Raw genomic sequence first — 25,650 nt, forward strand, 5'->3', positions numbered from 1 at the left:
GGGCCGCAGCGAGGCCAGTGCTGGAGCCGAGGCCACTTGATGCGCGGCGTCCCGACCGAGGGAGAGGCCTACGAGAGGAAGAGTGTGGGAGGCGGCCGATAGGCTGGGGAGGACCCCGCCCGAGGCGGGCGCGGGGTCGGGGGTCTGGGGACCGGGCCCGAGAGCAGGCGCCGGCGCCGCGGGCTGAGCGGCCCCCTCGGACAGCGGAGCACGGGCTGGCCGTGTCCAGCGCAGGGCGAACCGCCCTACGGGCCGGGCGTGTCCGGCGCGGGGCAAGCCGGCCCGGTGCTTAGTGGGTCTCGGTGCTAGCGCATACAGTCAGTGCTACGGAGATGATGGAAGAGCGGAAGCGCGGCCCCGGCCAATCTCCCGCAACCGTCAGTAGAATGAAGGGCTCTCCCGAGCCTCCTCTTCGGCGTCACAACAAAACTCAGCGGTCCGTGGTTGTAGGTAAAGTGGCTCCCAAGGGAGGGGACAGAGCTCTGCAACCCCAGAAGTATGGGACGGCAGAGCCCCCGAGGCCCCACAGAGGGCGCCGTCGCGGAAGGAGAGCTCCTCAAGGCCCAGGGGTCCTGGCTCTGGTCTCTGCCTGGTGAGGTTTCTCCTTGGGAACCCCCAGAGGCCACGTGCCTGCTTCAGGGACCAAGGTGCAGGCTGGACCGCCTGGGGCAGAGAGAGACAAGGATGGACAGAGGCCAGCGTTGCTCTAGAACCCAATGTCCAAAGTTAGCAGAGTTTGCTTCTTGGGCCAATATCCAAGTTGCCCCTGCGTTCTTTCCCTGATGGAATTTGTTGAGTTCCCAGTATTATACGGAGTTTCTCCACTAGATTGAAAACAGTCTTAATCTTAAGCCTGAAGAAAAATAGGAACAAAAAAATTCTAAGATAATTCTGTCTGGGGTTTGTTGTTTGTTTCGTTTCCCCAAATCAAGAGAAAAACCAAAGATGTCCCTCATTGGCCATCATCAAGGTCTCTACAGATCAGCTACAAACCATACAACCAATAGAACTCCGGGCTGGCTTTGCTGGGTAAAGAAGAAATGGGTAAGAGAAGTGAGGTCCTGGGTCACAGGCAACTCTCTAGCTCCATCCACAGGCCAGCATTTGGAAAGCTTGTGTACTTTTGTATGACAAGGAATAATTGAAAATAAAGTTCTGCGTTTAAAAAGTCAGTGTCAGGGACTTGCCTGATGGTCCAGCAGTTAAGACTCCATGCTCCCAATGCAGGGGGCCTGGGTTGGATCCCTGGTCGGGGAACTAAGATCCTACACACCCCAACTACTGAGCCTGCATGCCGCAACACAGAGCCCGCATGTTGCAACGAAGATCCAGCGCAGCCACAATAAATTAAAAAATAACAAAAAATTAAAAAGTAATAATAATAAAAATTATTTAAAAATAAAGATCGCACATGCCGCAACTAAAGATTCCGCACGCTGCAACTAAAACGAACAAACAAAAGATCCCACACGCTGCAACTAAGACCCAGGGCAGTCAAACAAATAAATAAATAAATTTTAAAGTCAGTTTCACAAAAAAGTCAGTTTCGTTTAACTTGGCTTAAAAAACAGAAATCTTAAGATTTAGGTGCTTGCACCGCCCCCCCTTTGATGGAGGGGTTCCTTCCGGGTTCCCTCGTCACAGCGGTGCTGCTCACACTTTCCGGTTTCCAATGGGCCCACAGAATGTCCGGTCCGCTTGTGTTTGTCACTTAAAGTCTTAGGTGGAAGCCACTAAGCAGGACAGACACCGCTTTCCTAAAGACACTAAGTTAATACAAGGGAATTAGGATGATGCTTTCTACCTGACGTGTTCATGTTTTGTTCTTTTTTTTTTTTTGCGGTACGCGGGCCTCTCACTGTCGTGGCCTCTCCCGTTTCAGAGCACAGGCTCTGGACGTGCAGGCTCAGCGGCCATGGCTCACGGGCCCAGCCGCTCCATGGCATGTGGGATCTTCCCGGACCGGGGCACGAACCCGCGTCCCCTGCATCGGCAGGCGGACTCTCAACCACTGTGCCACCAGGGAAGCCCCGTGTTCATGTTTAATTGACAAACGTGGGGTTCTCAGCCGCCCATGCTGCGCTGTTTTGCTGACGGGATTCCCCCAACATCCCCCCGCCCCACAGGACGTTTTTTTTTCTCTGAAGGAGTCCTCAAGCTTTGAAGACCTGGAGGAGAGACTGCAGAAGTTAAAGGTGCAGGTGGACAGCTTGGCCTCCAGCCTGACCTTGAGCCCAGGGTGAGGGGACACAGCTGCCCCCGAGAGCCCAGGCCAGCAGGAGCAGAGTGGTCCCCACCCAGGCCCAGTGCAGAGGACTCTGCCCCCAGAGCCTGGGCAGCAGGTGTGGTTCCTGAGTCCCCTGCATCTGGCCAGACCCTTGGGGAGCTGGGGCCTTCCGTCAGGCCCCAGGACTTCCCAGCACTGAGGCTGCAGCGCCAGCTGCCCACGCTGCCCAGTGTCTCCCAGGGACAGGAGCCTCTCCACTTGAGTCTGGAGCCCCCCAGCATCACTCTTCGGTCTTGCTCTCCTAGGACAGTTGGGCCTTCAGGGGCTGATCTCTCTCCCTCACCCAGCTGGGGCCCTTCCGCTCCCATTCTCTCTTCAGGCTCCAAAAGGACCTGCTGGTTCCAGTCTCTGGAGCCCCAGCTCATGCGCCCCAGTCCAGCCGAAAGAAAAGCTGCTGGCTCGGCCTGGTCCCCCTGGGCCCGAGCCCCCACGGCAGGGCCTCCGGCTGCTGGTCCCCACCCTACCCACCGAAGCCCTCTCCTAGGGCCCCTGCAGCCCCTCCCCTCCTGGCTCCAGGGTGAAGAGGCTAGAGGGGAGGGAGCACGGAGCCCTCAGGGCCTCATTTTCCCCGCATTGTGTTTGCTCTTGGCGAGCAGGCGGCTCTCTCCTCCCCCCTGGAGCCGCACCGCACCTCCCCACCAGCTGGACCGACAGGCCCACCCAGCAGAAGGCCAGCACAGCCAGGCCATCCCCAGAGGCACGCGAGGTGGGGGGACCCTCAGCACAGGGGCTCAGCTGCCTGGCCACCACCCTGAGGACAGGAGACATGCCGTGAGCGTTGGCCTGCCCCTTGAAGGGCTGAGCTGGGACCTCTGCCTTCCCAGGAGAAGAGCAGGGTCAGCTGCATAGTCTGGACAGACCTTGGAAGCAAGTCGCTCAAGCCCTGTGGCACTGATGGAGCCCCGGGGTCGTCTGGGAGGGGCTGGGAGTGGCGCCTTTGGGACCGGCCTCCAGTGCCCTCACGTCCAGTAGGGGCTGGCCCTGGCGAAAAAGCAGGACTGGGAGCTGGCCAGGACCCCAGGCCCACAGCAAGTTGAGAAGCTCGTGGCTCTCACCCCCTCCCCTAGTAAGTGCTGTGCACCCCACGTGCGGCACCAGAGCCGGGTGGTTGTGGCCTCCGCTCCCGTGGACACTATATGGTCAGGGGCTCAGGCAAGCCGCTGGCCACCCACTGCTCTCCCTGTGCTTGTGCACACACCTGGTGGGCACGGGGGCCTGTCCTTCCTGCGAGGCTTTAGTGTCTGTGGCTAGGACGATATGATTGTCATGGGTGCATTCACAGACACTTCTGAAACATAAGCAATGAGTGGCAGGAGTTTTAACTCTTGGTGAGAACATGTCAGTGAACAGGGTTCCCGCCTGCCCCACCCTGCCCCTGCCTGGGAGACCTCAGCCCTCTCCCTTCCCAAGAAGGGCTCCGGCCTGGGAGCCCCCTGCCGGTGGCCGGCAGCCAGAAGCACACCCTGCCCTCTCCACCTCCCACCCAAGGACTGGGACCTGCGGGGGAGGGTCTCCCGGGGGCCCCTCCTCACCACATAGGGGGAGCTATGACTTCCACTGGCATTTTTTTTTAATGGATGTTGGAAGAAAATTTTTCATCCCAGAAGAAAAGCACAGACACACAGCTGTCAGCCTCAAGCTTCCTGAGCTGCCCCCTCACCACAGCAGGAGGCTGTGAGGACACACGTCTCACACAGCAGCCCGACACCATTTCTTTCTGTCGCCATGGTAACAGCTGGTGCTCCAGGGAGCTACCAGTGGCTGCACCACCCACTTCTGGACACCCACCTCCAGAGGCCTGATCCAGACCCAGCAGCCATCTGGCCTTCTCACAGACAGCCTTTGTCCATTACCTGGCCCTCGCAGCTTCCTGCCGTCGGGCAAGCCCTGGGCTGCAGGGAAGAGCCCACACGGGATGAGTGTGACATGCAGCCTTGGGGAAATCCTTAGCTTCTCCTCTTCAAGTTAGGAAGCAGCAGCAACCTTCGTGAGTGTGAGAACTGTGCCCGCCCAGCATCACCAGAGGAGCCTCCCTTTGGGGTCCCCTAGAAGCAGCAGGATCCTCCCCTGCCTGGCCCACTCCTGCTGCATGGACCTGGGCTGCCATGTGGATCATAAACTCTTGCACGGCCCTTTCTGACTTTCACGTGCTTCCAGAAGCTCGTAGTTGCCTTAGGAAGTGGCACGTGTAAGTCCCTGCAGGCCTCAGCCTGGGCCCCAGACCCAGAGTGGACCACGGAGCCAGGGCCTGCGAGTCAGGGGATGTAGAGGGAAGGGGTGGAGACCGGGACAAAGCTGTTTCCGGGAGACTCTTTCCAGACGTGGCCCAGACTCCACGACCTTTAAGAACTGCCTGGGATGATGCAAGGGCGGCACTTCCGAGACAAGGGCTTCCAGGAGGGGCGTTCCTTGGCCTGGAGGTAGATTTGGGGCTCCTCTCTCTGGGCCGCAGCGTCCAGCAGAGAGGAGGCGAGGCTGGAGCCTCTTCCGGGGGGTGGGGGCGTGCGTCTTCCAGCTGCTCTGCCTCCTCTCGGGGTTGGAGGCATGTTTGGGGGCAGGGGCTCACAGCTCAACTTGCCTTTAGCGTGACTGAGCCACTAGGAAGCGCTCCGCCAGCGCCTCCGGCTTTTTCTCCTGCCGCCCGCACGGTGCGCTGCAAGCTGGGCTCGGGGGCGCAGCGTGAAAGGGGGTGCCTCTCTGGGTGCCCCGTGGGCTGTGACCCGCGAGCACCCAGGGGATTGGAGTGGGGGATGCAGGCCTCCACAGGGGGAATTCTGCCCATCAGGGATGGATCAGGCCCAGGTCCCAGCAATGCCCTCAGAAACGGGGCCTGCGCTCTCTGAAGAGGAGATGCACAGGGCGGCCGCAGGGGGCACAGTGCCTGAGTTCCAGCACTGGGAGGGGGAGGCTCCGCCCTCCTCTTCTCCAGCACCAGCCGGGGTACCAACCGTCCTCCACCCAAGACGTTTTTTTTAACTTGCAACCTTTTATGGGGCTGGCGTGTTTTGACAAGGAATACACTCTCAGGAGACTGCAGGACTAAGTTTACATCTGATTTACTGTATTTTAAAGTCTGGGGTGTTAGTGGGGAAGAGGCAAAGTGAGCACTGAGTCAGCGCAGGCGGAGGAGGAGGTGCGGGGTGGGGCTGAGGGAGCGCAGCACTGCCTGCCCTTGGGACTTGCCTGGTGGCCCCAGGATAAGAGCAGTGACAGGAGGTGGGGTCAGAAGGCCCTGCAGAGAATGGCTGGGGTGCAGCACCCAGGGGAACCTTGCTTGTCCCTGCCCCTGCCCGGAGGCCCTCCAGCCAGAAGCAGGGAAAGCTCCCTGCAAGTTCCAGCCTTGGGGTCCCGCAAGAACAAGCTCGCCCGTCTCCAGGGTCCCAAATGCCAAGCTCCTGTCCCATTCCTCCCAAAAGGCGCCATCTGCGTCCCAGTGGCTGTGGCTGGGCCCAGTGGGGTCCTGGGTAGGCAGGAAGGGCCACTGTTCCCAGCAAGCACTTCCCCCAAGCCGGCTGAGCATGCCGGTGAAGACTGTCCCTCCAGCCACCCAGCTGCTGACCACACGATCAACTCCCAGCACTTCCCCTCACCTTTCCCAGACCCTGCGCCCTCCAGGAAGCCTCTGAGGACCTGGCCAGAGCCACCTCCTTCCTTTCCCATTCAGGACCTGAGTGGCTGGAGGGGACTCGGAGCTGCCACGGAGACCAAGCTCCTTCAAACAAATGCTAGCCTTTGCCACCAGAGGGTGTGGCCCTTAATACAAGGGTGAGGTCCGGCCGCCCCGGCGCCCTGTGATCCTGGGCCCAGAGCCATCTCGGGCCTCACGTTCTCAACGGGACCCTGACTCCTTGTCTATCTCCCCGCTAAATCCTGCCCAAGCTCTGGGCCGGGCAGGGGAGGGAGTCGCGAGGGCACGCGCCGCTGCCAGAGCTGCCGCGGAGGGTCAGGCGAGGCCGCGTCCTGGAGGGCCGACGCCGGAGCAGGGCGCCCTCTTGCGCGGGGGTCCCGCGGGACAAAGGCCGGCCGGCATCCCACCCCTGGGGCAAGACCCACCGAGCTCGGGAGAAGGGCGCCCTCGGGTGCGCGGGCGCGGCCTGCTCACGGCTCCCGGCCCCCAGCGCCCGGCGACTGCGGGCGCGGGGCGCGGCTGCGCTCGCCGTCGGGCGTGCAGGCCTTGGCCGACAGCGCCCTCTCGCGGCCGGAGCGGAAGGCCGCCGTCACGGTCACCAGGTAGGCGGTGCCCGGCGCCAGGCCCTGCAGCGTGGTGCTGTTCCGGCCCGCGGGCACCTCCAAGATCTGCGCCGCGCCACCCCGCAGGGGCCCGACCTGAACGTGGTAGCCGAGCGCGGCGGCCGGGCCCAGCGCCGGGGCCCAGCTCACGCGCAGGCTGCGCGGCCTGGCGTGCGAGATGACGATGCGCTCCGGCCCGGTCTCCTCTGCGGGGGAAGTGCCTGTGAGCTGGGAGGGGGCCGCGCCGCCCGGCCCCGCGCCCTGCCCGGCCGCGCCGGCACCCCCAGCCCGCCCGGCCCCGCGTCCCGCCTCACCCGGCAGAGTGCGCACCCGCAGGTGCTGTGGCCTCAGAAGCCGCACGTTGGACTCCGGCACCAGCGCCACGTCGTAGTCCGTGTCAGGGTCCAGGCCGGCCCAGGCCCAGCCCGTGGCGTTCCCTGGCAGCTGCTGGCGGCGCGCCGTTCCCGGCTCGGCGCTGGGCGCCAGCTCCAAAAGGTAGTAGCCCGAGTCGGCGGTCAGTAGGGGCGGCCAGGCCAGACGGAAGCCGCTGGACGTGACCTCGGAGGCACGGAGCTGATGCGGCCACATCGCGTCTGCGGGGGGACAGGGCAGAGAACAGAGATGCCTCCTCGCAGCGGACCCTGGGGCACTGACTGTTGACTCCCGGAAGACACCCAGAGGCGGGGAGCAGGGCGCGGGGCGCCAGGCCAGCCCCGGCCACACCCACCAGATGCTAAGGATCCGCAGAAGGACATAAGTGCAGCCAGCCCCCTACTTTGCCCCGTCAGGAGCTTCCCTCCTGGCCTCAGCTCCAGGCTCAAACCAGTGCGGAGGTATAGCAGCCACCTCCCACCCAGTCCAGTGGCCTGGACAAGGGCCCCTCAAAGGTGGCAGGATCCAAACTGATGTCACGATGTCAGAGAACAGAGGACCAGCCCCCCATCCAGCCTGAGTGACCAGCACAGAGTCCGGGGTCAGCTCAGCTCCGAACAGTCAAGGAAAACGGGGCCCACGGTACAGCCAAGAGACGGGGAGCCACTGGAGAATGCCCCGAGGTGCAGGAGAGATGTGACAACCCCAGGAGCAGCTGGACCTGGAGTTTCAGGTGCTGCCGGCGTCCAGTCCCCAGGAGAGTGTGTTGGGAGCACTCCAGGGTGGGACCCCCAAACGTGTGTTACTCCTGGGCTTTGATGCCGAGCACCACAGGGCCGTCTGAGTGACGGTGCAGGGGGGGTGAAGCTGATAAATGTCTGGACAGGGTTAAGCCCTTCGGGACCCCATGCTGCCTTCTTTAATGCTGGGTGTGCAGCTGCCCGGCTGGCATGTCCCTCGCCCATCCCCCACACTCAGACCCTGCCCCCACTCCCAGGAGCCCCCGCCCTACTGCCTCACTGCCCTGCAGCCTTGGGTTTTTCCTGTCCAGCTGCTTGCCCTTTCTCCTGCTGTCGCCTCCAGGCTCAGCCACAGTGGTTGATCCAGGGGCCACCAGGGCCAGGTGTCCTGGAGTAAATCTTCGGAAGGACACTCTACCTCCCTCCAACCCACAGTTCAACCCCTTCCGGTTTCAGGTGGACGATTAACCACAGGTGGAGACTTGGGCGGACCCTGGGGTCGTTGGCATTTTTCAGTGGCTACAGCCAAGCTTGCCAGTGGCCAGGCCCTTCAACACCAGCTCCCTCTCCCACCAGGTTTAGCTGGGTCAGGGCGTTCCACAAGAAACTCGGAGGGGAGCTGCTAGCCCCCGCAGCGGGCCCTCCAAGGTCCGGCCTCCTCTCCAGCAATCCCCACAACCGCCTGCAGTGCAGTCCCACTCCAACCCCTCCGCGGCTGCCCTCGCCCCTAGCTCTTGGGGGGCAGTCTCGGCCCTTCCTGACCTGGCCCTCCCCCTCCCTCCAGGCTTGGTGGGCCCCTCTACAGAGTCTCCAGGCTTCGAACCTCCTACACTTCCTCCCCAGGTAGACACATTCCACCAGATGCAGTGCCTCAGTCCCTCAGCCCACACCAAGTCCCCCACTCTCCAGCAGAGAGCCCCACCTGGAGGTGTTTACTCAAGCCTGCCCCTCTGTCCCGCCTCAGCCCAGGTTGGGGGGCACCTGGGGTGAACGGCTGGACTGTGTCCCTGGAGAAGCCGCGTGTGCACCCCTGTCCCTGCAGCCCTGGCCTCTGCTCCAGGCATGTGAGGTCCTCCTGGAGGCTCACCTGGCCCTCTTCCTGAGTTCCCCGCTGGGGCTCCCCGGGCTCCGCCTCCTCCCACCTACCAAGAATGGAGCCCCTCAGCGCCTGGGTGATGATGTGCAGGTCATCCACATCCACAAAGTGCAGATGCTTCTCAGCGGGGGCCGAGGCGGCGGCCGACAGCTCCAGGAGGTTGCCGCGGCCAGTGCTGACGACGAAGACGGTGACGCCCAGGTCCTTCAGCTCCTGCATGGGGGGCCCCACGGGGTCGCTGGAGCCGCCGTCTGTCACCCACACCAGCACCTTGGGCACACCCGGCCGGGCCCCCGCCGCCTTGGCAAACAGCTGCTCCTTGGCATATGCCAGCGCCAGGCCAGTGTTGGTGTCACCCATGCGCTGGGCTGCAGCGCGTATGGCGTCCTGGATGGCCGAGCCTGAGCTGTGCTGGCCGAAGGGGAACTCGGTGTGCGGCCGACTGCCCACGTGCACCAGGCTGGCACGCAGGGCCCCAGGGCCCAGGGGCAGCAGGGCCGCCAGCCGCCCCAAAAACTCCCGAACTCGGGAAAACTCATAATGAGACACGCTGGCCGAGCTGTCCAACAGAAACAGCAGGTCCCCCTGGGGGGCAGATGCCGGGGGGCCTGGGGGAGAGGGAAGGGTTCAGCCCCAGGTGGTGGCCCCCAGACAGCCGCACACCCAGGTCAGAACCCCCAGGGCCTGAGCCTTCCCTAAGCTGGCGCTTGCCCTCACCCAAGAAAGCCCTGAAAGCCTGCTCAGCCACACCCCAAACGTCCTGGGGTGGCACCCGGGGAAGAGGGGCCCTAAGCCAAGAGGGGTCCACACTCTCAGCAGTTCCAACTCTGCATCCTGGCCGCATGCCTGGGGCACCCCCTGGGCTCCTGTCTTGTCTGCAATGGAGAGCTGACCCCTCCAAGCCCCCACACCCTCCCTGTCTTCAACAGACTCTGCGCAGGCTGGACCCAGCCCAGCCCCCAGGAGTGGTGGGTGGATGGGTCTGGGCCACCAGGGCTTGGCTTTCAAGAAGCAGCCTACACCGCTCAGCCTCCAGGTAAAGCAACCGGTGGGGCGTGCGGTGGGGGCACAGAGGCAGCTGGGGAGACTGGGGACAGAGGTGGAGGCGTGTGGGGGGCAGAGGTGGAGGCATGGGGGGAACAGAGCGCTGGCTGCAGCCCCTCCCACAGCCCGGAGTCCTGGTTGGAGTCCTGACCCCACTTACAGATGATGTCACCCCTCCCCTGTCCCCCATCCTCTGCTCCACCTGAACCCAGGAAGCAGGTTACCTGCTGCAGCAGCCCGAGGGCCCTATATGCCCCTCCAAGGCCTCCCCCTTCCTCCCGGCACCCCGGGGGGCAGATGGGGCCCTTCGCCACTGTGTCATGAGGAGACAGCGGCCTGGGGTGTCTCGGTTCTGGTCCCGGCCTTGCGGCCTCAGTTTCCCCCAACCCAGTGGGGCGACGCCAACCCTCTCACCATCCCTCTATTAATGGTCACTCCAAGGAAAGGGAAACTGAGGCAGGGACAAGCCTCCCCGACAGGCCCCTCCCCCTCCCCGTCCAGGCCCCAAGATCCCGCGGAGTTGCCGGCGGGGCCCGCGCCGCAGGTGGGTGTGGTCCCCTGCCAGCTGCCCCCGCCCTACAGCCGCGGAAGGAGAGCGTGGCTCGGTGCGGACATGGTGGGGGGGGCGGGGCGCTGGGACCTGAGTCCGGCCTGGCCGCCCGCCGCACTCACCACGCTCCGCGCCGCTCCGCGCCAGCCGCAGGCTCAGGGCCAGGCCGAGCACCGTCCAGGGTAGCATCGCGCGCGACGGGACGGCCACGCTCTGCCTCCGCTCGTGGCTCGCTCGCTCCTGAGCTGCGGGGCGCGCGGCCGAGCGGGTCGGACCCGGGCCCCGCCCCCGGAGCCCGCCCCCGGGAGCCCCCGCCCACCGAGGCCCCGCCCCGAGGTCCCGCCCCGGCGCGCGCGCTGCCCCGCGTCCGGAGGAGCACCGGCTCCGGGGAGGCGCGCGCACAAAGGGCCCAAACGTGCGGCGACACGCGGCACTCGCCGGGATGCCGCCGAGGCACACGCGGGTGGCACGCACACACAGACACTGCGGTCTCCCTTTCCGGCTGTAAGGCCTTGGAGTCAGCCCTGTCCCCTACCCCCTGCCCCCAGCCCCCAGCCAGGAGCCGAGCAGGGAGCCACCAAGCTGGGTCATCCCTAGGCCCGCTGCCCTTGGCTCCGCAGTGTTGGGAGTCCCTGAAGCCAAGCCCAAGAGAGCCCCAGGGGGTATGAGAGTGTGTGGGTGACACCAAAAACAACGTCCCCCCAACAAGTCCCAGGCTCTGGCCACAGAGACTGGGGAGGGGCAGGTGTATGGGAGCTGTGACATGTTCCTCCAAGGAATGACCAACAGAGATTAGGAGGGTGGAACTTAGAAAGGAGACAGGGCGTCGGGAGAGGAAAGAAGCCTGAGACCTTCAAGGGGAGCTTCTGGGGGGACACCTCACCTGGCTTCTTAAAGGAAGAGGCATAGGAGCTGAGGATGGCTGGTTCAGGCCTGTCCAGTGTGATCATGCTGGGCATACCGCTGTCCCCATGGGCCCTGCCCAATGAGGGGCCCAGGGCTGAGGCCAAACTCCAGGACTGAGGACAGAACCCCCCCAAGCAGCCCACTGGGGAAACCCTCCACTGTGACCAGGAGCCGCGCATCTGGGATCCTGGCTAGACCAGAGCAGAGGTGGTTGGCTGCAGGGGACATCCTGAGGGACACTCAGTGCCCCCAGGGCAGATTCCTTGCCCTTAGGCGAGATGGGGCAGTGTCCCGTGGGCAGGAGTGAGGTCCAGGAGAGCCCTGCCCCCCTCCCTCCTAAGATGCCTTCCTGTGGGGTCACCCCCACCCTCTCCCAGCCACTCCTCTCTGTGCAGCTGGGTGGGGGGCACAGGTCCCCCACGGGGAGGAGGCAGGGCCATCTCTGCCAGGATGTCCCCTCCCTTTCCCCCCTCCCCAGGAGGATGCCCAGCAGGGAGGACGGATGGGACTCAATGGTTTTCCTTCCTCCCTCTGGCAGGTGAGACGCCAGGCTGGGAGACAGACTGGAGCTCTGACTTTGCCTAAAAAAGGAAGCAGCTCAGCTAAGCCTGAGGAGCTGGGGCAGGAACAAGCAAGAACTGTGTCCCCGCCGTCCCACCCCCCACCCCCCCGCCGGGAATCTTGGCAGTGCTGGGGCTGGCTCAGCTCCACAGACCTCAGGCCTCGGCTGGGACCAGAAACTGCCTGGTGCTTCCGCCTGGGCCCCGGGGGGGCGGCAATGGGCTAGAACCCCCAAAGTTCAGGGTGTACCACCCAGAGGGACCGTGCCTGGCCCCCAGCCCTCCGGCACTCGAGGCTGAGCAGGGCTGCTGCGGAGGTGGGGCTGTGAGCGGAGGCAGCTGGAGGAGAGCCAGGGGCCCCGCGGGGAGCTGACCCAGGTGCAGACGGCCCACACGGCCTGGCTCCTGTTCTAGCTCGATGGGCGCCCACCAGCAGGGAGCGGGCAGCACCGGATCTGCCCTGTGGGTCCCCACTCCTGCCCAGCGGTGGGCCCACTGTCACACCTCGGCTGTGCTGCTGGGCTGACGGGGCCTTCTGGAAAAACTGAGCCACTCTTCTTGGCCATGACTCAAGCCCTCGAGGAAGCAGGCGTCCTCCTCCCTCCAGCCTCTCCGTCAGAGGGAGAAGGGACGGGGGCCTGGCCTTGGGAGTGGTCAGCCAGGGCCTCTCCCTAGCCTTGGCCAAGCTCGGCCACCTGCCTTGGCCACCTGATGCTCGTGCTGAGCTCTGGCCTGACCCCCGCAAACTGAGACCACCCCACCCCCACCAGGTCAGCTCTGCCCTCCTCAGTCCCCTGATCTGCTCTGTGGCTCAGCCGGCCACACCACCCCCTGCTGCCAGCATCACGGTGAGTCTCCTCACCCCCCCCCCGAGGTGAGACGTGGGCAGATGGAGGGTCCCCAGAGAACACAGGGGTCAGCCAGGGGTGTAGTGGTCAGGGCCAGGGCTGGGCTTGAGACAGACGCCAGAGGAAGCACAAATATAATGACCGGGAAACATCCTTTCTGAAGCAAGACAGGCCTGGGGGCAGGGGGGGCAGAGAAGGACGAAGGCGTCCTGCACACATCCGGCCCTGGCCCCAGCCCCCTCCCTCCCCCGAGACCAGCCCCTGCCTGGCCCTGTGCTCCGGGGACCAGGAGGAGGGAGCAGCCCGTGGCCTTGGCCCAGTCCGCGAGCCCCCAGGCATCCCTTCCCAGAGCTGGTACACCCGGCCTGTCGGTTCACAGGCAGGTGGACAGGGATCCACAAAACCCAGGGACAACGGTTGCTCTCCAAGGCACCGCCCCGCTCCCCGCCGGCCTGCAGGAACGCGCCCTCCTCCACACCGTCCAGGCCTCTGCCGAGAAGAAGGGCCTTTTGTCCCCAGCTCACTGTGGTCATGCTGACCCCTGGGAAAAGGGCAGCTCCCGGGGCCTCTGACCCCACCCCTGACCCCAGCTGAGAGTCCGAGAGGCAAAGTGGCTCGGCCCCACCCTGCCCCGCAGAGATGCCTGTGATGCTGGTTTTCGTGTCAGTTGTATCTTACACAGGCACCCACACACACACAGCTGGGAACACAGAAACCAGAAGTGGGGGTCGGCTGCTGTGGGCCTGGAGGGTAGCGTGGGCGAGCCCGAGGCCCCCTGACTGCACGCAACAGTCACAGGAGCAGAGGGAAGGGGTGGCCGAGAGCGGCAGGGCCCAGAGGCCCCGGCCGACACCCACCCACACATTCTTCTAGGCTCCACTTGCCTGTTTGTGGTCAGGGACGTGCCAGGGCCTGAGGGCCAGTCCTGGGGGTCTGGTGGTCCCATCGTCTCGTTCCCTAGGGGCCCAGGCCTGCCCCTTGCGGCCCCAGAGACGACCCCTGCCCAGTCCTTCAGCCAACAACACCCAGGGTGGCAGGGAAGACAGCTGATGGGGTGGGCAGCCTGGGTACGGGGGTGGGTGCCACCCCATCTGCATTCATCAGTTATCTGTGTGCTGGGCCCAGCCACACAGCAGGCTCTGCACTGGGGACGTGCAGGCACTGGGCAGAGCCCCTGTCCTCCCAGCCCTGCCGGGCTAGAACGAGGATGGGGAGCGGCGAGTTTGCAAAGATGCATGTCTACTTATCTTCCCCTTGGAGGGTGGGGTCGTGTCAGACCAGGGGGCAGGAGCTAGAGGAAGTACCAGAGCCCTGGAGTGGGGGCCTGCCAGTGTAGGTGAGGGCAGCAAGGATGCCTGGGAGGCATAAAGGGCAGGGGCAGGCTTCATGGGGGAGGCGAGGGCCTAGGGGCAGGATGGGGACTGATGCCAGGCCTCGAAGAAGTAGAGGCCCAAGGGCACAGCTGGGAGGCCGAAAGGCAGGCAGGCAGCAGGTGCTCCTGGTTTTCAGCCTGTGCAGGGAACTGAACAGTGGTGCCCTTCCCGAGGGGGGACCCCTCCCTAGTTTGGGTTCCCTGTGCTGGAACCTTCTGTAACAGGGAGGTGACCCTCATGCCCTGTCCTAGCCGCAGGCAGGGTTCAGGCAGGCTTACATAGGGAAAGAGAGAGCAGGGAGGGACAGAACTGTGTCAGCACCTTGGTTGGGGGGAGTCCCCGGGGTGGGGTGGGACCATGGGGCAAGGGGAGGGGCCTCAGTCCCCAGAGTCAGCACAGGGCTGGCTCTGCCTGTTCCTCCCCAGCCCACCCAGCACAGCTCAGTTTCTGCCCAGCACCCCTTGCCTGGCCCACATGCCTGGGTGGGGCCGGGCTCACACCTGGGGTACAGACCATGGGGACAGAACGGGCCAGCTCTCCTAGCCCTGCCTAGCTGCTCACCACTCAGAGTGCCTGCAGACACCTGGGCTGCTAGGAAATGCTTTGTGAATCAATAAGTGGCCTTGGGCAGATCAGGGAACCTTGCGAAGCCCAGACTCTACACCTGTGGGGTCTGGACAGTGCCCCCCCAGGTGTGTGAAGGCCGGCAGACAGAGGGGATGCAGGCACGCCCTCACATGCACACACATGTACACCCACACACGATGCATACGCGCGCACACACACACAGGCACGCGCGTGCACGTGCACCCCCATGGCCAGGCACGCTCTTTTGGGGCAGGGGCCTGGGTACTTGCAGAAAGAGAATTTTTTGCCCAAAGTGGAGGTCACCTCTGACCCACCCAGTAGCTCAGGGCCTCTACCCTCCACTTTACCGTCCTCCCTGATGGCTGGCCCCCTACAGCAGACCCCTAGGCTCCTCTGTCAACCTTCCACAGCCTCCCACAAGTATTCCTTTTGTGAGTGGGTGGGAAGAGCTGGAGCTGAGGCAGACTGTCCCCGGGGCCAGCTGGAGGCCACGTGGGGCTTGGGCAGGCCTGGGAAGCCGGGACACACCTTAGGAACCAGTGGGCTCGGCAGCTGAGCTCCCCATGGTGGCCTCCCTGCCCCCACCAGGCCCAGCTGTTGTTTTGATGACTCCAGGGCCAGGCGGATCCTCAGGAGAGTCCTCTGACGCCTGGCCAGAGCCTGCCCAACCCTAGATGGGAGGGGAAGGAAGGCGGCTTCGGACCGGGGAAGCTCTCCTCGGGCACGGGGCAGCCAGCCGGGCCCCCATCTGACCGGCCACAGACAATAGGAAAACCCCAAGGACTCCTGCTGGACCTGAATCAGCCCCACTTCGGGCCCTGTTCAAGCCACGAGTGAGCCCTGAGCGCTGATCCTTGGGCACGTCTGGGCCCTGCCCTCCTGGTCACAGGTGGAGCCCTGCTGGCCACATGGTGCGCTGGATCCTTTCCAGGGCCTTCCAGCTATTACTCGATTCTGGACGAATTACAACAAACTTTTTTTTTTTTTTTTTTTTTTCGGTACGCGGGCCTCTCACTGTTGTGGCCTCTCCCGTTGCGGAGCGCAGGCTCCGGACATGCAGGCTCAGCGGCCATGGCTCACGGGCCCAGCCGCTCCGCGGCATGTGGGATCTTCCCGGACCGGGGCACGAACCCGTGTCCCCTGCATCGGCAGGCAGACTCTCAACCATTGCGCCACCAGGGAAGCCCACAACAAACACATTTTTAATACACTGCTGGGCTTACAAGGCAGTAGATATCTTCCAAGCCCCCTCCCCTCCAGGAAACGCTAGAAAGAAGTGCATAAATAAACAGAAGAATAGGGAACAGAAACCCAGCATGATGAACGGAAACAAATGGGAAAGCAGAGAATCCCCTGAACGCAGGGATGGAGCCACAGTGCATCAGGGCCACAGTGGGGGTGCCCTGCACAGCGGGGTACTAACCAGGACCCTAACGGGGGCCCAGGTTGGTCACGGCTCACAAGGGCGTCCTCTGTGGAGGGGCGTGGCCTCAGACATTCAAAGAGACATTATGCTGTTACTGAGTCAGCAGGAGCAACAAATAACAGATTCAGGCCCCCAAAGGCAAAGGGAGTGCAGTTGTTAGGTACAGTCTGTAAAATAACTATGTGTGTGGCTTCCCTGGCGGTCCAGCGGTTAAGACTCCACGCTCCCAATGCAGGGGGTGAGGGTTTGATCCCTGGTTGGGGAGCTAAGATGTCGCATGCCGCAGGGCACTGCCAAAAAATAAATAATTAAAAGAAAAGAAAAGAAACAACTATGTGTGAAACGTTCCAGAAGTCGAAGCTGGAACCCAAATCACGAGCATATGCACCAAGAGATCATCAAAATCATCAGATTTGAATAAGAAGTGAGTAGTATAACTTTTAGAGAGGGCGACATAATAATTTAAGTTAAATGGATGTGATAATCAGCAGATTAGACTCAGCTAGTGCTTAGTGAACTCAAAGAGGGAGATGAGGAAATTGCCCAGAACGCAGCACTGGGAGACAAGGAGATGGAAAACACAGAAGAGAGTTGAACTGACATGAGTGGTGAAAGCACAATGGGAAGCATTCACGTAATAGGTGTTTCCCAGGAAAAAATGTGTAGAATGAATGAGACAGAATTGAAGAAATAATGGTTGAGAATTCTCCAGAACTGCTGAAAGATGTGAATCTGTAGAAACGGGACACACCGTGTGTACCAAGGGGATAAATAAGAACATAGCCACAACCACAAACATGCTTAAAAGCACAGAAAGCAAAAGACGGAAAAGATCTTAAAATTATCCAGAGAGAACAGACAGAGCCCTCACTCTAAACGCTGACCCTGGTCTCGGGCTGAGCCCTGCATGACCTAGTGCTCTGGCCGCTGAAGTTCTGGAACCGTGGAGCGTGGAAGTCTCCCCACCTCTGGGACTCGCTGGAGGCCGCTGCCGGACCAGACAGGGGGCCCGCAGGGACTGCCCGTTGTCGGGGCACAGGAGCCCAGGACAGCCACAGTGGCAGAAGCCAGGAAGGCCGCCTCTCTCCGAGCCTGGCCACGCGCCCCTTCTCCGAGAGCCATCTCCCTGTTCTCTGGGGGCGTCCCAGCCCCTCGGCGGCTGCGGGGACTGCGGAGGCCGGTGAGGGTGGGGAAGGGCCGTCCCGGTCCGGAGGAGTCCGGTGCCACCTCGCGGCCCCTCGGAGCACTGCGCACGGGGCCGCGCGGCACGCACGGGATTTCACGGCCGGGACCTGGACGCAGACCCTGAGCTCACCAGCCTGGAGCCAGCGATGGGGGACACGGGGGGAGTTCGGGGGCCTCCGGGATTTGGAGAGGCCTCTGGGATCACACCCAGGCTTAGAGCTGCTCCTCCCCGTCGGGGTGGCGGCAGGGTCCGGGACTCCAGGTCGGGGGTGGCAGCAGCGAGCGGAGGCGTCGGGCCAGGCGGGAGCGGGCGGCCGAGGCGAGCACCAGCAGCGGAGGCAGCGAGAGGAATCCCGACACGATGAGCGCCGCGGAGCCGCGGTCGGACAGCAGCGCGCGGCACGCAGGGCGGGGCGCCGGGTGGACCTGAGGGCGGGGCGGACGGTCAGGCGGGGCTGTGGGGCCTCAGTTCCGAGACGGGGCCTGGCAGCAGGTGGACGGGGCGGGAGCTAAGCCCCGCTTCGGCTGTGAGTTGGCCGGGGGCGGGGGGGAGCCGGTGCAGCTGGACCGGGGCGGGGCCTGGTGACAAAAGGACCGGGAGAGGGCGGGGCCTCAATTCCGGGGCGGGGCCGGGGGGGCAGAGGGATTGGGGCGGGGCCTGAGAGCCGGGGGACCGGGGCGGGGCCGGGAGAGGAGACAGCGGGGCCTGAGGTCTGGCAGAGCCGGTGTCGGGGGTGGGTGGGGGGGCTGGGGCTGGCTGTGAGGCAGGCATTTCTCAGCCGAGGATGGGAGATGGAGACCCAGGCGGTAAATGGCCCGAGTAGGAGCCCCTTGAGGGGAGGCTCAGAGAATAGCTCTCTCTGCTCTCCCATGGCCCTTTCCTAAGTTGGCAGCTGACCCCGAGGCCCTACCCTGGGGTGTTGCCATCTGGCGCCACCTTGCCTACTGCGGCCCAGCGTTCGGCCCCCTTCCCCCGGCTCCCCCTTCCTCAGATGGGCAGAAAGGGGCCCATCTGCCTATACCCTCCCTATCCCAGACCAAGCCATAACCCCTTCCATACGTGGGGAAACCCATCCCAGGGGAGGAGGGGTCTTCAGGGGGGCTGTGTGTTGGGGGAGGCTGGGAGGATGGGGACTGTGGACTGGTTAAATCTGACAATATCTTTATCTTCTCTTCCTGGAACCCTCCTCCTCTTCCCACCCTGCCCAGCTGTCCAGGCCCTGGCGGCTCCTGGTACAAGGCTGAGAGGCCTCAGGGGAGGGGAGAGAGCCTTCCCCTTGGGTGGCAAACAAAAGCCCTTCTTTGGCTGTGGCCAGTGGGGTGGGGAGGCTTGGCAGGAGAAGGAGCTCTTCAGGGAGGGACACACGTGCCTCCAGGGACCTGCACTCCCCGAGGACCCCAGACAGTCCCTCAGCCCCGCACCCGTGGATGGCGCAGCTCACCCTTGAGTGGCACAGGAATCCCAGGTACACAGTGGTGGCTGCGGGCAGCAGCAGCAGCAGGAACACGGCTGCGGGCAGCAGCAGATGGAGCACGAGCCCAGCCAGGGCCCGACCCGGCAGCAGCAGGACCCCCAGGCCTTGGGCAGCCAGGCCTGCCCACCCTGGGGACATCAGGTCTGAGGCCTGGCGGTCAGGAAGCCTTCGGGGCAGCATGGGTGCTGTGTCTGAAGCGCCTCCTCCCTCCTCCTCCTCTGTCTCCCTCTCCTGCTCACTCATGCTCTCTTGGCAGTGGGCCTGGTGGGCTCACAGTGGTGGTCACGTGGCAGGACTGATGCCCATCCTCCGCCCCCCGCCCAGGTCAGATTAGCAACCTTTTAACCCTAGGTTGCCAGGTCAGACCTCCACCCAGACCCCAGCAACCAGATAGTGGACTCAGCTGGAGGGCAGGGCCCTGGTCCAGGTAGGTCCGGCCCTGACCATCAGTCTCCAGGGTCACACCTGAGCCTCAGGTCCTCGCTGCCAGGCTGACCCTCTCTCTGCCAGGTTACTACAGCTCCAGCCCTGCCCAGTCTCCCCCGCCAGCCCCTGCGTGCTCTGGTCGGAGCCTGCACAGCTGTCCTGAGAGCTCAGCACTGGGCCGTCCTCACCCCAGGTCCCGCCCTCTCCCCACTTCCAGACCCTGCACACAATGGTTTCATTTCATCAGTCTCAGCTCTGGCAACTGCCCCATCCGTAGCTGCCACGGGAAGGTCAACATCTGACCTCGCCCCCTCTGGTTCCCTCATCCCCAAACCTGGCCCCTCTCAGCATCAGAACAGCCCCAGAAGATGCTGGGTGCCCACACTGCAGGGCTGTTGAGAGGGCACGTGGGTAACGTATGTGAAATGCTTAATGTGGAACTCAGCACACAGTAGGTGCTCAATAATGGCAGCTACCATTACAGGTATCCTTTGTGTCAGAATCCAATCCATCCTGAAAACAGGGGGAGTGTGTATTCTGTGATTTCAAGTAAGCAGGGAGGAAGCATTCCCAGCCCCTCCGAAAACCCCAACTAATTTCTCCAAATATTACCAAAATACTCTTAGCACCTAACAGCCTCCCGGGGTTTCCGTGCACGACATACAGTGTTTTAAACACCACGTACAGGGACTTCCCTAGTGGTCCAGTGGGTAAGCCTCTGTGCTCCCAATGCAGGGGGCCTGGGTTTGATCCCTGGTCGGGGAACTAGCTCCTGCATGCATGCCACAACTAAGAGTTCACATGCTGCAACTAAGAAGCCTGCATGCCTCAACTAAAGATCCCACATGCTGCAACTAAGAACCGGCGCAGCCAAAATAAATCGATAAATAAAATTATTTGAAAAATAATAACAAATAAATAAACACCGCTGACATTACTAGCTGACACTTAAACCACTGAGTAGGTTGTCTGGGAGCTGGATGAAGGAGTGGCACCAGATGCGATGTTTCTCTTTCCCTCCCCCTACAGTCCACCTCATCCCTTCCAACTTTTCTTCCAACGTTTTCCAGGCCTCTCAAGCTCACCAGCACCCCTCAGACACGTAGGGATGTGGGACGATGACAGCGACACGCACAGCTTGTTCAAGGGACGCGGTTGGAGACACGCCGGCCGGGACAGCTGCTGAGGCCCCCTGCGATGCGCGCCAAGCCCTGCTGCCCAGCACGTGTGCAACTGGGCTGCCTGCATTGGCACACGCGTGTGAAGATTTCACGCTAGCTGGGTATTTATCCTGATAGTGAAGTTGGGGTAAAAAAGAGAGTTCAGACAGCAAGTGTATCGGACTCGTCTCCTTTCTAAGCCCCACCCTCTCCCCCAGGTCCTCCACTCATTCATTCACTCACTCAACAAGCACTGCGTTGAGCTCCCGCCGTGCGCCAGGCACGATGGATGCCTGTGGATTCAACGCGGAGGGAGGCCAACAGAGGCCTCTGCCTGCAGCGGGACAGCTCTTTGCAGGTCGCTGAGCAAGCTGCAGTGCCCAGGCCATGGCAGAAGCCGGGGGGACAGGCCCCACGGCCCACTCTCACTGCCTTCTGCCTGTGGGGAGGCCACCAGGAAGCAGTTTCTAGCTTCCGTGGCTCTGAGGTACAGGACGGTGCACGGGGCCCCCAGGGCGCGGCTGCAGCACAGAGGCTGCTCCTCAGCAACGGGGTCCCCTCCCACCCCGTGTCCTCGTGCCCCTGTCATCTGGCCCTGCTCCTTTCAGCGTCTTCCTGGGTCATCCTGTGGGGACAGAGTGCAGAGGGCTGACACCCTTGCTTTTCTGGCCTTTGCCGGCTGCTTAACCAGTAAACCGTCTGCATCCACCCAGAACACCTTGCTCCTTACGGGACGAATCTGCCGGCCTGTGCGACATGCTCTCACGAAGCTCTCATTCTAGAGGAGGAGGGACCGTGGCGTACAGGGTGGGACCCGTGTGGCTGGGGAGTGGGACGGGGCCTCTCAGCTCCTCGCCTGGAGACCCACCCTTTGGATCTGGCACCTGGAAGGGCTGCCTCTCTGGAGGGCAGGGCCCTGAGGACACCTCGTCCGTCTCCGTAAGCTGGGGAGGGGCTGGGGTGGGAGCCACCACCCCAAAGCCGTGCTGCCTCTTGGTGAGCCATCATGAGAGGCGCTGGAGGGACAAGGCTGCAGAGGCCGCCCCACGTCCTTCTCCCGTCTGGGCTCTGGATGGGTGGCCTCACCCAGGGATTGGGGGATGGGAAGGCACCTTCAGGGCCTGCCACCCACCCCGGCCCACCCTGCCCCAGGGCCCCAGAGCCACGGTGACCAACCTGGAGGCCTTACTGAGGGCTTCCTGCAGCACCACGTCCACCGTCCAGATGTAGCCCGTCTCCGATCAGTCCTCCCTCTGCCTGGCTCCCTCCTTCAACTGCCTGGGGCTCTGCCCCTTCACAGCCCCTGGAGACCTGCCTCAGTCTCCTCTCAGGGGGCTTCCTATCCCACCCCTTGGTCCAGGTTGCCTGCCTGGTGTCCCTGGAGAATCTTCTGTCCTCATGCGGCATCTGGGTGGGGGGAAGGGTCCCACCTCACCCTGCCCACCACGCCAGCCTGGTCTTAGCCAGCAGGTACAGGAGTGGGGCTGGCGGGCAGGGCTTGAGCGGGGGACCCAGGGGAAGGTGTGTGGGTGTCTCCTGGGGGCGAGTCGTGGCACATCAAAGGCTGTGCTCCTCGAGGAGCTGTGGTCCACGGGCAAGTTCCTACCTGCCTGGTCTTTGTCTCCCGGGAGGGAGGACAAGCCAGAGGCCCTGGCAGTTGCCAGGGGCTGACGGCTGCTGGGACAGGGGCTGTGGCCCGCAGGCAGGGCCTCCCCCTTAAGTTGCTGGGTAAACAGGTGGAGAACTGGCCCTTAGCCCGGCCCCCGGGAGGCCCCACCGCCACCGCACAACTGCAGCTCCAGCCTTCCACCTTCTGGGAGCAGATACCCCACCGCTGTGCCTTCAGGGGGAGTGTCATGAAAGGGCCACCAGGCTGTGGCTGGGCCGGGATGGTATGTAGAGGACCCCCAGATGGAGGACAGAGCCCCTGGGTGGGCTCGCTTTGGGGGTAACTGAGAGCCAAGGCCGTCAGAAGGCTAAGTGGTTGCCAGGTTCCCCTGGGGAGATAAGGGGTCCATGTCAGCCTGGGGACAGTGGGCTGGGTCCAGCCTGGGCCTCCAGCAACCATGCTGGATTCCTGTTCTTTCCAGATGGACTCTAGGGTCTCTGAGCCCCGGGAGCAGGACCTGACAGAGGCAGGGGCAGAGCAGGAACTGCGGTGGTTGGAGCTGGGCTCCGAGGAGGCCCCAGGAGCTGGGACAGAGGGGCCCAGCGCCCCACAGGCCTGGGGGCGCCTGCTGCAGGCCGTGTGGAAGGGTCACGTGGGCCTGGTGACTCAGCTACTGCGGCAAGGGGCCAGTGTGGAGGAGAGGTGAGCCCAGGGTTAGGACCGGGTACTCCACGGGGCTGGGGGTAGGGATGGTGGCTGGTGTCCCTTCAGCGGGAGATGGAGGCAGCGGTCCCTTGCGGGGTGGAGAGGGTTCCCTCCTGGGCAAAGGTAGCAGGTCTCTTCCCCGTGCCCCGCCCTCGCCCGTGCTGCCCTCCCCGCCCCGCAGGGATCGCGCGGGCAGGACCCCGCTGCATCTGGCCGTGCTGCGCGGCCACGTGCCGCTGGTGCGTCTCCTGCTGCAGCGCGGGGCCCGGGCCGTAGCTGCAGACCGCGTGGGGCGCACGCCGCTGCACGAGGCCGCCTGGCACGGGCCCTCGCGGGTGGCCGAGCTGCTCCTACAGCGCGGGGCGTCAGCGAACGTGCGCTGTGGGGCCGGCCTCACGCCACTGCACTGGGCCGCCGCGCTGGGCCGCACGCTGCTGGCCAGGCGCCTGCTGGACGCACCGGGCCCGGGCCCCGCGGCGGCGGACGCACACGGCTGGATGGCGACGCACTGGGCGGCCGCGGGCGGCCGGCTGCCGGTGCTCGAGCTGCTGGCAGCAGGCGGTGGCGCGGGCCTGGATGGCGCCCTGCTCGTGGCGGCCGTGGCCGGGCAGTCGGCAGTGCTGCGCCTCCTCCTGACGCACGGGGCGCGGGTGGACGCCCGGGACGGCACGGGGGCCACGGCGCTGGGTGTCGCTGCCGACCTGGGCCGCCGGCAGGTACGTCTCGGCCCGGGCCCCGCGTGATCGTGCGGGTGGTGGGGAGGGGCCCGGCACCAGGGCCCTGAGTGCCGCCCTGACGTCACTCCCCTTGGTAACCAGCTCTTGGAAGCCCAGGGAGGGCGCTGGGCCGGCAGCACCAAATATTTATTGGGCACTGGCCACGGGCCAGAGTCCAGCCAGGCCCCGGGCGGCTCAGGACCATTAGGGGGCAAGTGGGGTCTCCAAGTAGAGCCCCAGCAGGTGCCATAGGCGGCACCCAACAAGGAAGCAGTGTGGAGAAAGGGGCGCTGAGGGCAGCTGAGCACTGTGTGGCCCGCCCAGGCCAGCCCTGCCCCGCCCCCTCCTCTTCTAGGACATGGAGGTGCTGCTTGAGCACGGGGCCGACTCAAGCCTCAAGGACAAGCATGGCCGCTCTGCACTCCACAGGGCTGCTGCCGGTGGACATCTGCTCGCCGTCCAACTGCTGGCCGCCTGGGGAGCAGACGTGGACGCTCGGGACACGTTGGGCCTCACCCCCCTGCACCACGCTGCCCGGGGAGGCCACATGGAGGTCGCCGGCCACCTCCTGGCCAGGGGCGCGAAGGTCGACGCTGCTGGCTGGCTCCACGTGACCCCCCTGCATCTTGCCGTGGAACGCGGCCATGGCTCCACCGCAGAGCTTTTGCTGAGCCGGGGGGCCAGCCCCACCCAGAGGACACAGTGGGGGGAGGTGGCCCAGGATCTGGGGCCTGCCGTCTGTGGAGAGCAGGAGGTGCCCCATGGGCCCCAGGGCCGCAGGGCCAGAGCAGGACCAGAGGCTGCAGGCTTCCACGGCCTTCAGGGCGTGCAGGCTCCTCTCTGCTGGTCTGAGGCCGCCTGCCAGGGTGCACGGGAGAACACCCCAGAGGTTCCTGGAGAAGAAGGAAGCAGTGGCTGGAGCCCGAGCAAGAAGCGTGTGGCTGACCTGGAGCCATTCCAGACTCCCAGGGCCACGTCAGCCCCGTAGCCTCAGCCCTGCGCGCCCTCTGGCGGAGAGACTGGGTCGTGGCCACAGAACTGGCCCTAACCCGATGGGCTCCTGCTCGTGCGCCCCCAGCGGCGTGCCGGCCCCTGTGCCCCCGGCACACCGGCGCTCTTACCGTGTTTCCTTAGCTTCAGCATTTGTCTCTCGGCACCCACTCACCAATGACAGGGCCAGTTGTCCTCCTCTCCCCTGCTGTCCCGACCCATGCCCTGAACGGCTGCCTTCTCTCACGTGCCCAGCTGACATCCCCCTGCCCAGAGTCACCCAGGGCCAGGCCTGCCTCTGTGCACCAAGGCCCACTGGATTATCAAACAAACCAATCAGAAGCTGTTTCCCTGCGCTGCCCTGCCTTTCCTGCGGGAACCCCAATAAAGGCCTGAGCCTTCCCCGGGCCCCTGCTCTTACCACCTGATCGACACTGCTGTTTCTGCCTGTGTCCCTGTGGGGCATGGTGTGCCCTCCGCTCCAGAAATGTAAGGCATAAAAATCTGCTTTCAGGAGCTTCCCTGGTGGTGCAGTGGTTAGGAATCCGCCTCCCAATGCAGGGGACACAGCTTTGAGCCCTGGTCCGGGAAGATCCCACATGCCGTGGAGCAACTAAGCTTGTGCGCCACAACTACTGAGGCTGCACTCTAGAGCCTGCAAGCCACAACTACTGAAGCCCATGCGCCACAACTACTGAACCCACGCACCTAGAGCCGTGCTCCGCAACAAGAGAAGCCACCGCAATGAGAGGCCCGTGCACCACAACGAAGAGCAGGCCCCGCTTGCCACAACTAGAGAGAGCCCCCGTGCGTGGCAACGAAGACCCAACGCAGCCAAAAAAAAAAAAAAAAACACCAAACCTGCTTTCAGTAGCTTTAGCCTCTCCCTGTCATCACTCAGCCATCTCTGTAAATTAAAAGCCCTGCAGTGCGACAGATACAGAGTGACAGTTGTCTCTGATTGTCCACACCTGCATCCTCATAGAAAATCAATGTCCTTAGATTTTTCTGGAAGAACAGCTTTAGAGGACAGATTTCATCTTTTGAAAGTGGGAGCCGTCTTGCTAAATTAGCGACTCTGTCCGGGGACCCTGGGAGCACTTGGATTTTACCCCCAAGACAACGGAAGCCTTTGGGGAGCGTGAGCTCACGTGACATGGTCTTTCTGGCTCACGGGGCCTGCAAGTGCAGAGTGAACTGTAACTGGAAGGAGGAAACCCGGGAGACCAGTGAGACGGTGGCGGCATAGCAGTGGGGGCGGGAGAAACAGGCAGAATTGGGACAGTTCTGTGGGCACAGCCCTCTGGACCTGCTGATGGTTGGATGTGGGGAGGGACAGGGAAAGGGAGACATAACAATGACTC

General features: G+C 63.5%; 3 protein-coding genes across 9 annotated transcripts; 1 reads left to right on the forward strand and 2 right to left on the reverse strand.

The window, feature by feature from the left end:
- Window positions 1-5,327: 5,327 nt before the first annotated feature.
- On the reverse strand, window positions 5,328-10,595 carry VWA1 (von Willebrand factor A domain containing 1). 3 transcript variants are annotated; one of them, XM_060141730.1, is made up of 4 exons: window positions 10,442-10,595; window positions 8,776-9,333; window positions 6,832-7,110; window positions 5,328-6,723 (listed from the first exon to the last, which is right to left on the reverse strand). In XM_060141730.1, exons 1-4 carry the CDS (start codon window positions 10,506-10,508, stop codon window positions 6,386-6,388), a joined length of 1,242 nt encoding a protein of 413 aa, XP_059997713.1. In that variant the 5' UTR covers window positions 10,509-10,595; the 3' UTR covers window positions 5,328-6,385. The 3 variants fall into 3 exon arrangements, 2 of the variants coding, with proteins under 2 accessions (XP_059997713.1, XP_059997714.1); XM_060141731.1 differs by having other exon boundaries at window positions 6,529-6,723; window positions 6,848-7,110; XR_009539143.1 differs by lacking the exon at window positions 5,328-6,723 and having other exon boundaries at window positions 6,973-7,110; window positions 8,776-8,938.
- Window positions 10,596-12,017: 1,422 nt separating this feature from the next.
- On the forward strand, window positions 12,018-25,213 carry ANKRD65 (ankyrin repeat domain 65). Of its 5 annotated transcripts, XM_060141736.1 has the most exons (6): window positions 17,966-18,671; window positions 20,177-21,262; window positions 22,003-22,158; window positions 22,357-22,577; window positions 22,762-23,296; window positions 23,652-24,366. In XM_060141736.1, exons 2-6 carry the CDS (start codon window positions 21,023-21,025, stop codon window positions 24,282-24,284), a joined length of 1,785 nt encoding a protein of 594 aa, XP_059997719.1. In that variant the 5' UTR covers window positions 17,966-18,671; window positions 20,177-21,022; the 3' UTR covers window positions 24,285-24,366. The 5 variants fall into 5 exon arrangements, with proteins under 5 accessions (XP_059997716.1, XP_059997719.1, XP_059997715.1 ...); XM_060141732.1 differs by lacking the exon at window positions 22,003-22,158 and having other exon boundaries at window positions 23,726-24,283; XM_060141733.1 differs by lacking the exons at window positions 17,966-18,671; window positions 20,177-21,262; window positions 22,003-22,158 and adding an exon at window positions 12,018-12,633.
- TMEM88B (transmembrane protein 88B) lies at window positions 14,037-18,923 on the reverse strand. The gene is given in 4 exon segments (XM_060142001.1): window positions 14,037-14,095; window positions 16,987-17,188; window positions 17,419-17,631; window positions 18,648-18,923. Coding segments are annotated over 4 exon segments (750 nt in total).
- Window positions 25,214-25,650: the final 437 nt, after the last annotated feature.

Source organism: Lagenorhynchus albirostris, chromosome 2 (assembly GCF_949774975.1).
Source record: "Lagenorhynchus albirostris chromosome 2, mLagAlb1.1, whole genome shotgun sequence".
NCBI classification, from domain to species: Eukaryota; Metazoa; Chordata; class Mammalia; order Artiodactyla; family Delphinidae; genus Lagenorhynchus; species Lagenorhynchus albirostris.

Bases quoted from the DNA above. Each gene is read 5' to 3' on its own strand.
- VWA1 (XM_060141730.1), bottom strand. From the start codon at position 10,508: ATGCTACCCTGGACGGTGCTCGGCCTGGCCCTGAGCCTGCGGCTGGCG. The intron at 9,334-10,441 runs GTGAGTGCGGCG...CCTCTCCCCCAG, and splicing joins GCGGAGCGGCGCGGAGCGTG to GCCCCCCGGCATCTGCCCCC. The intron at 6,724-6,831 runs GTGAGGCGGGAC...CTTCCCCCGCAG, and splicing joins GCGGGTGCGCACTCTGCCGG to AGGAGACCGGGCCGGAGCGC.
- ANKRD65 (XM_060141736.1), top strand. From the start codon at position 21,023: ATGCTCTCACGAAGCTCTCATTCTAGAGGAGGAGGGACCGTGGCGTAC. The intron at 22,159-22,356 runs GTATGTAGAGGA...TGTTCTTTCCAG, and splicing joins GCTGTGGCTGGGCCGGGATG to ATGGACTCTAGGGTCTCTGA. The intron at 22,578-22,761 runs GTGAGCCCAGGG...CCCGCCCCGCAG, and splicing joins GGGGCCAGTGTGGAGGAGAG to GGATCGCGCGGGCAGGACCC.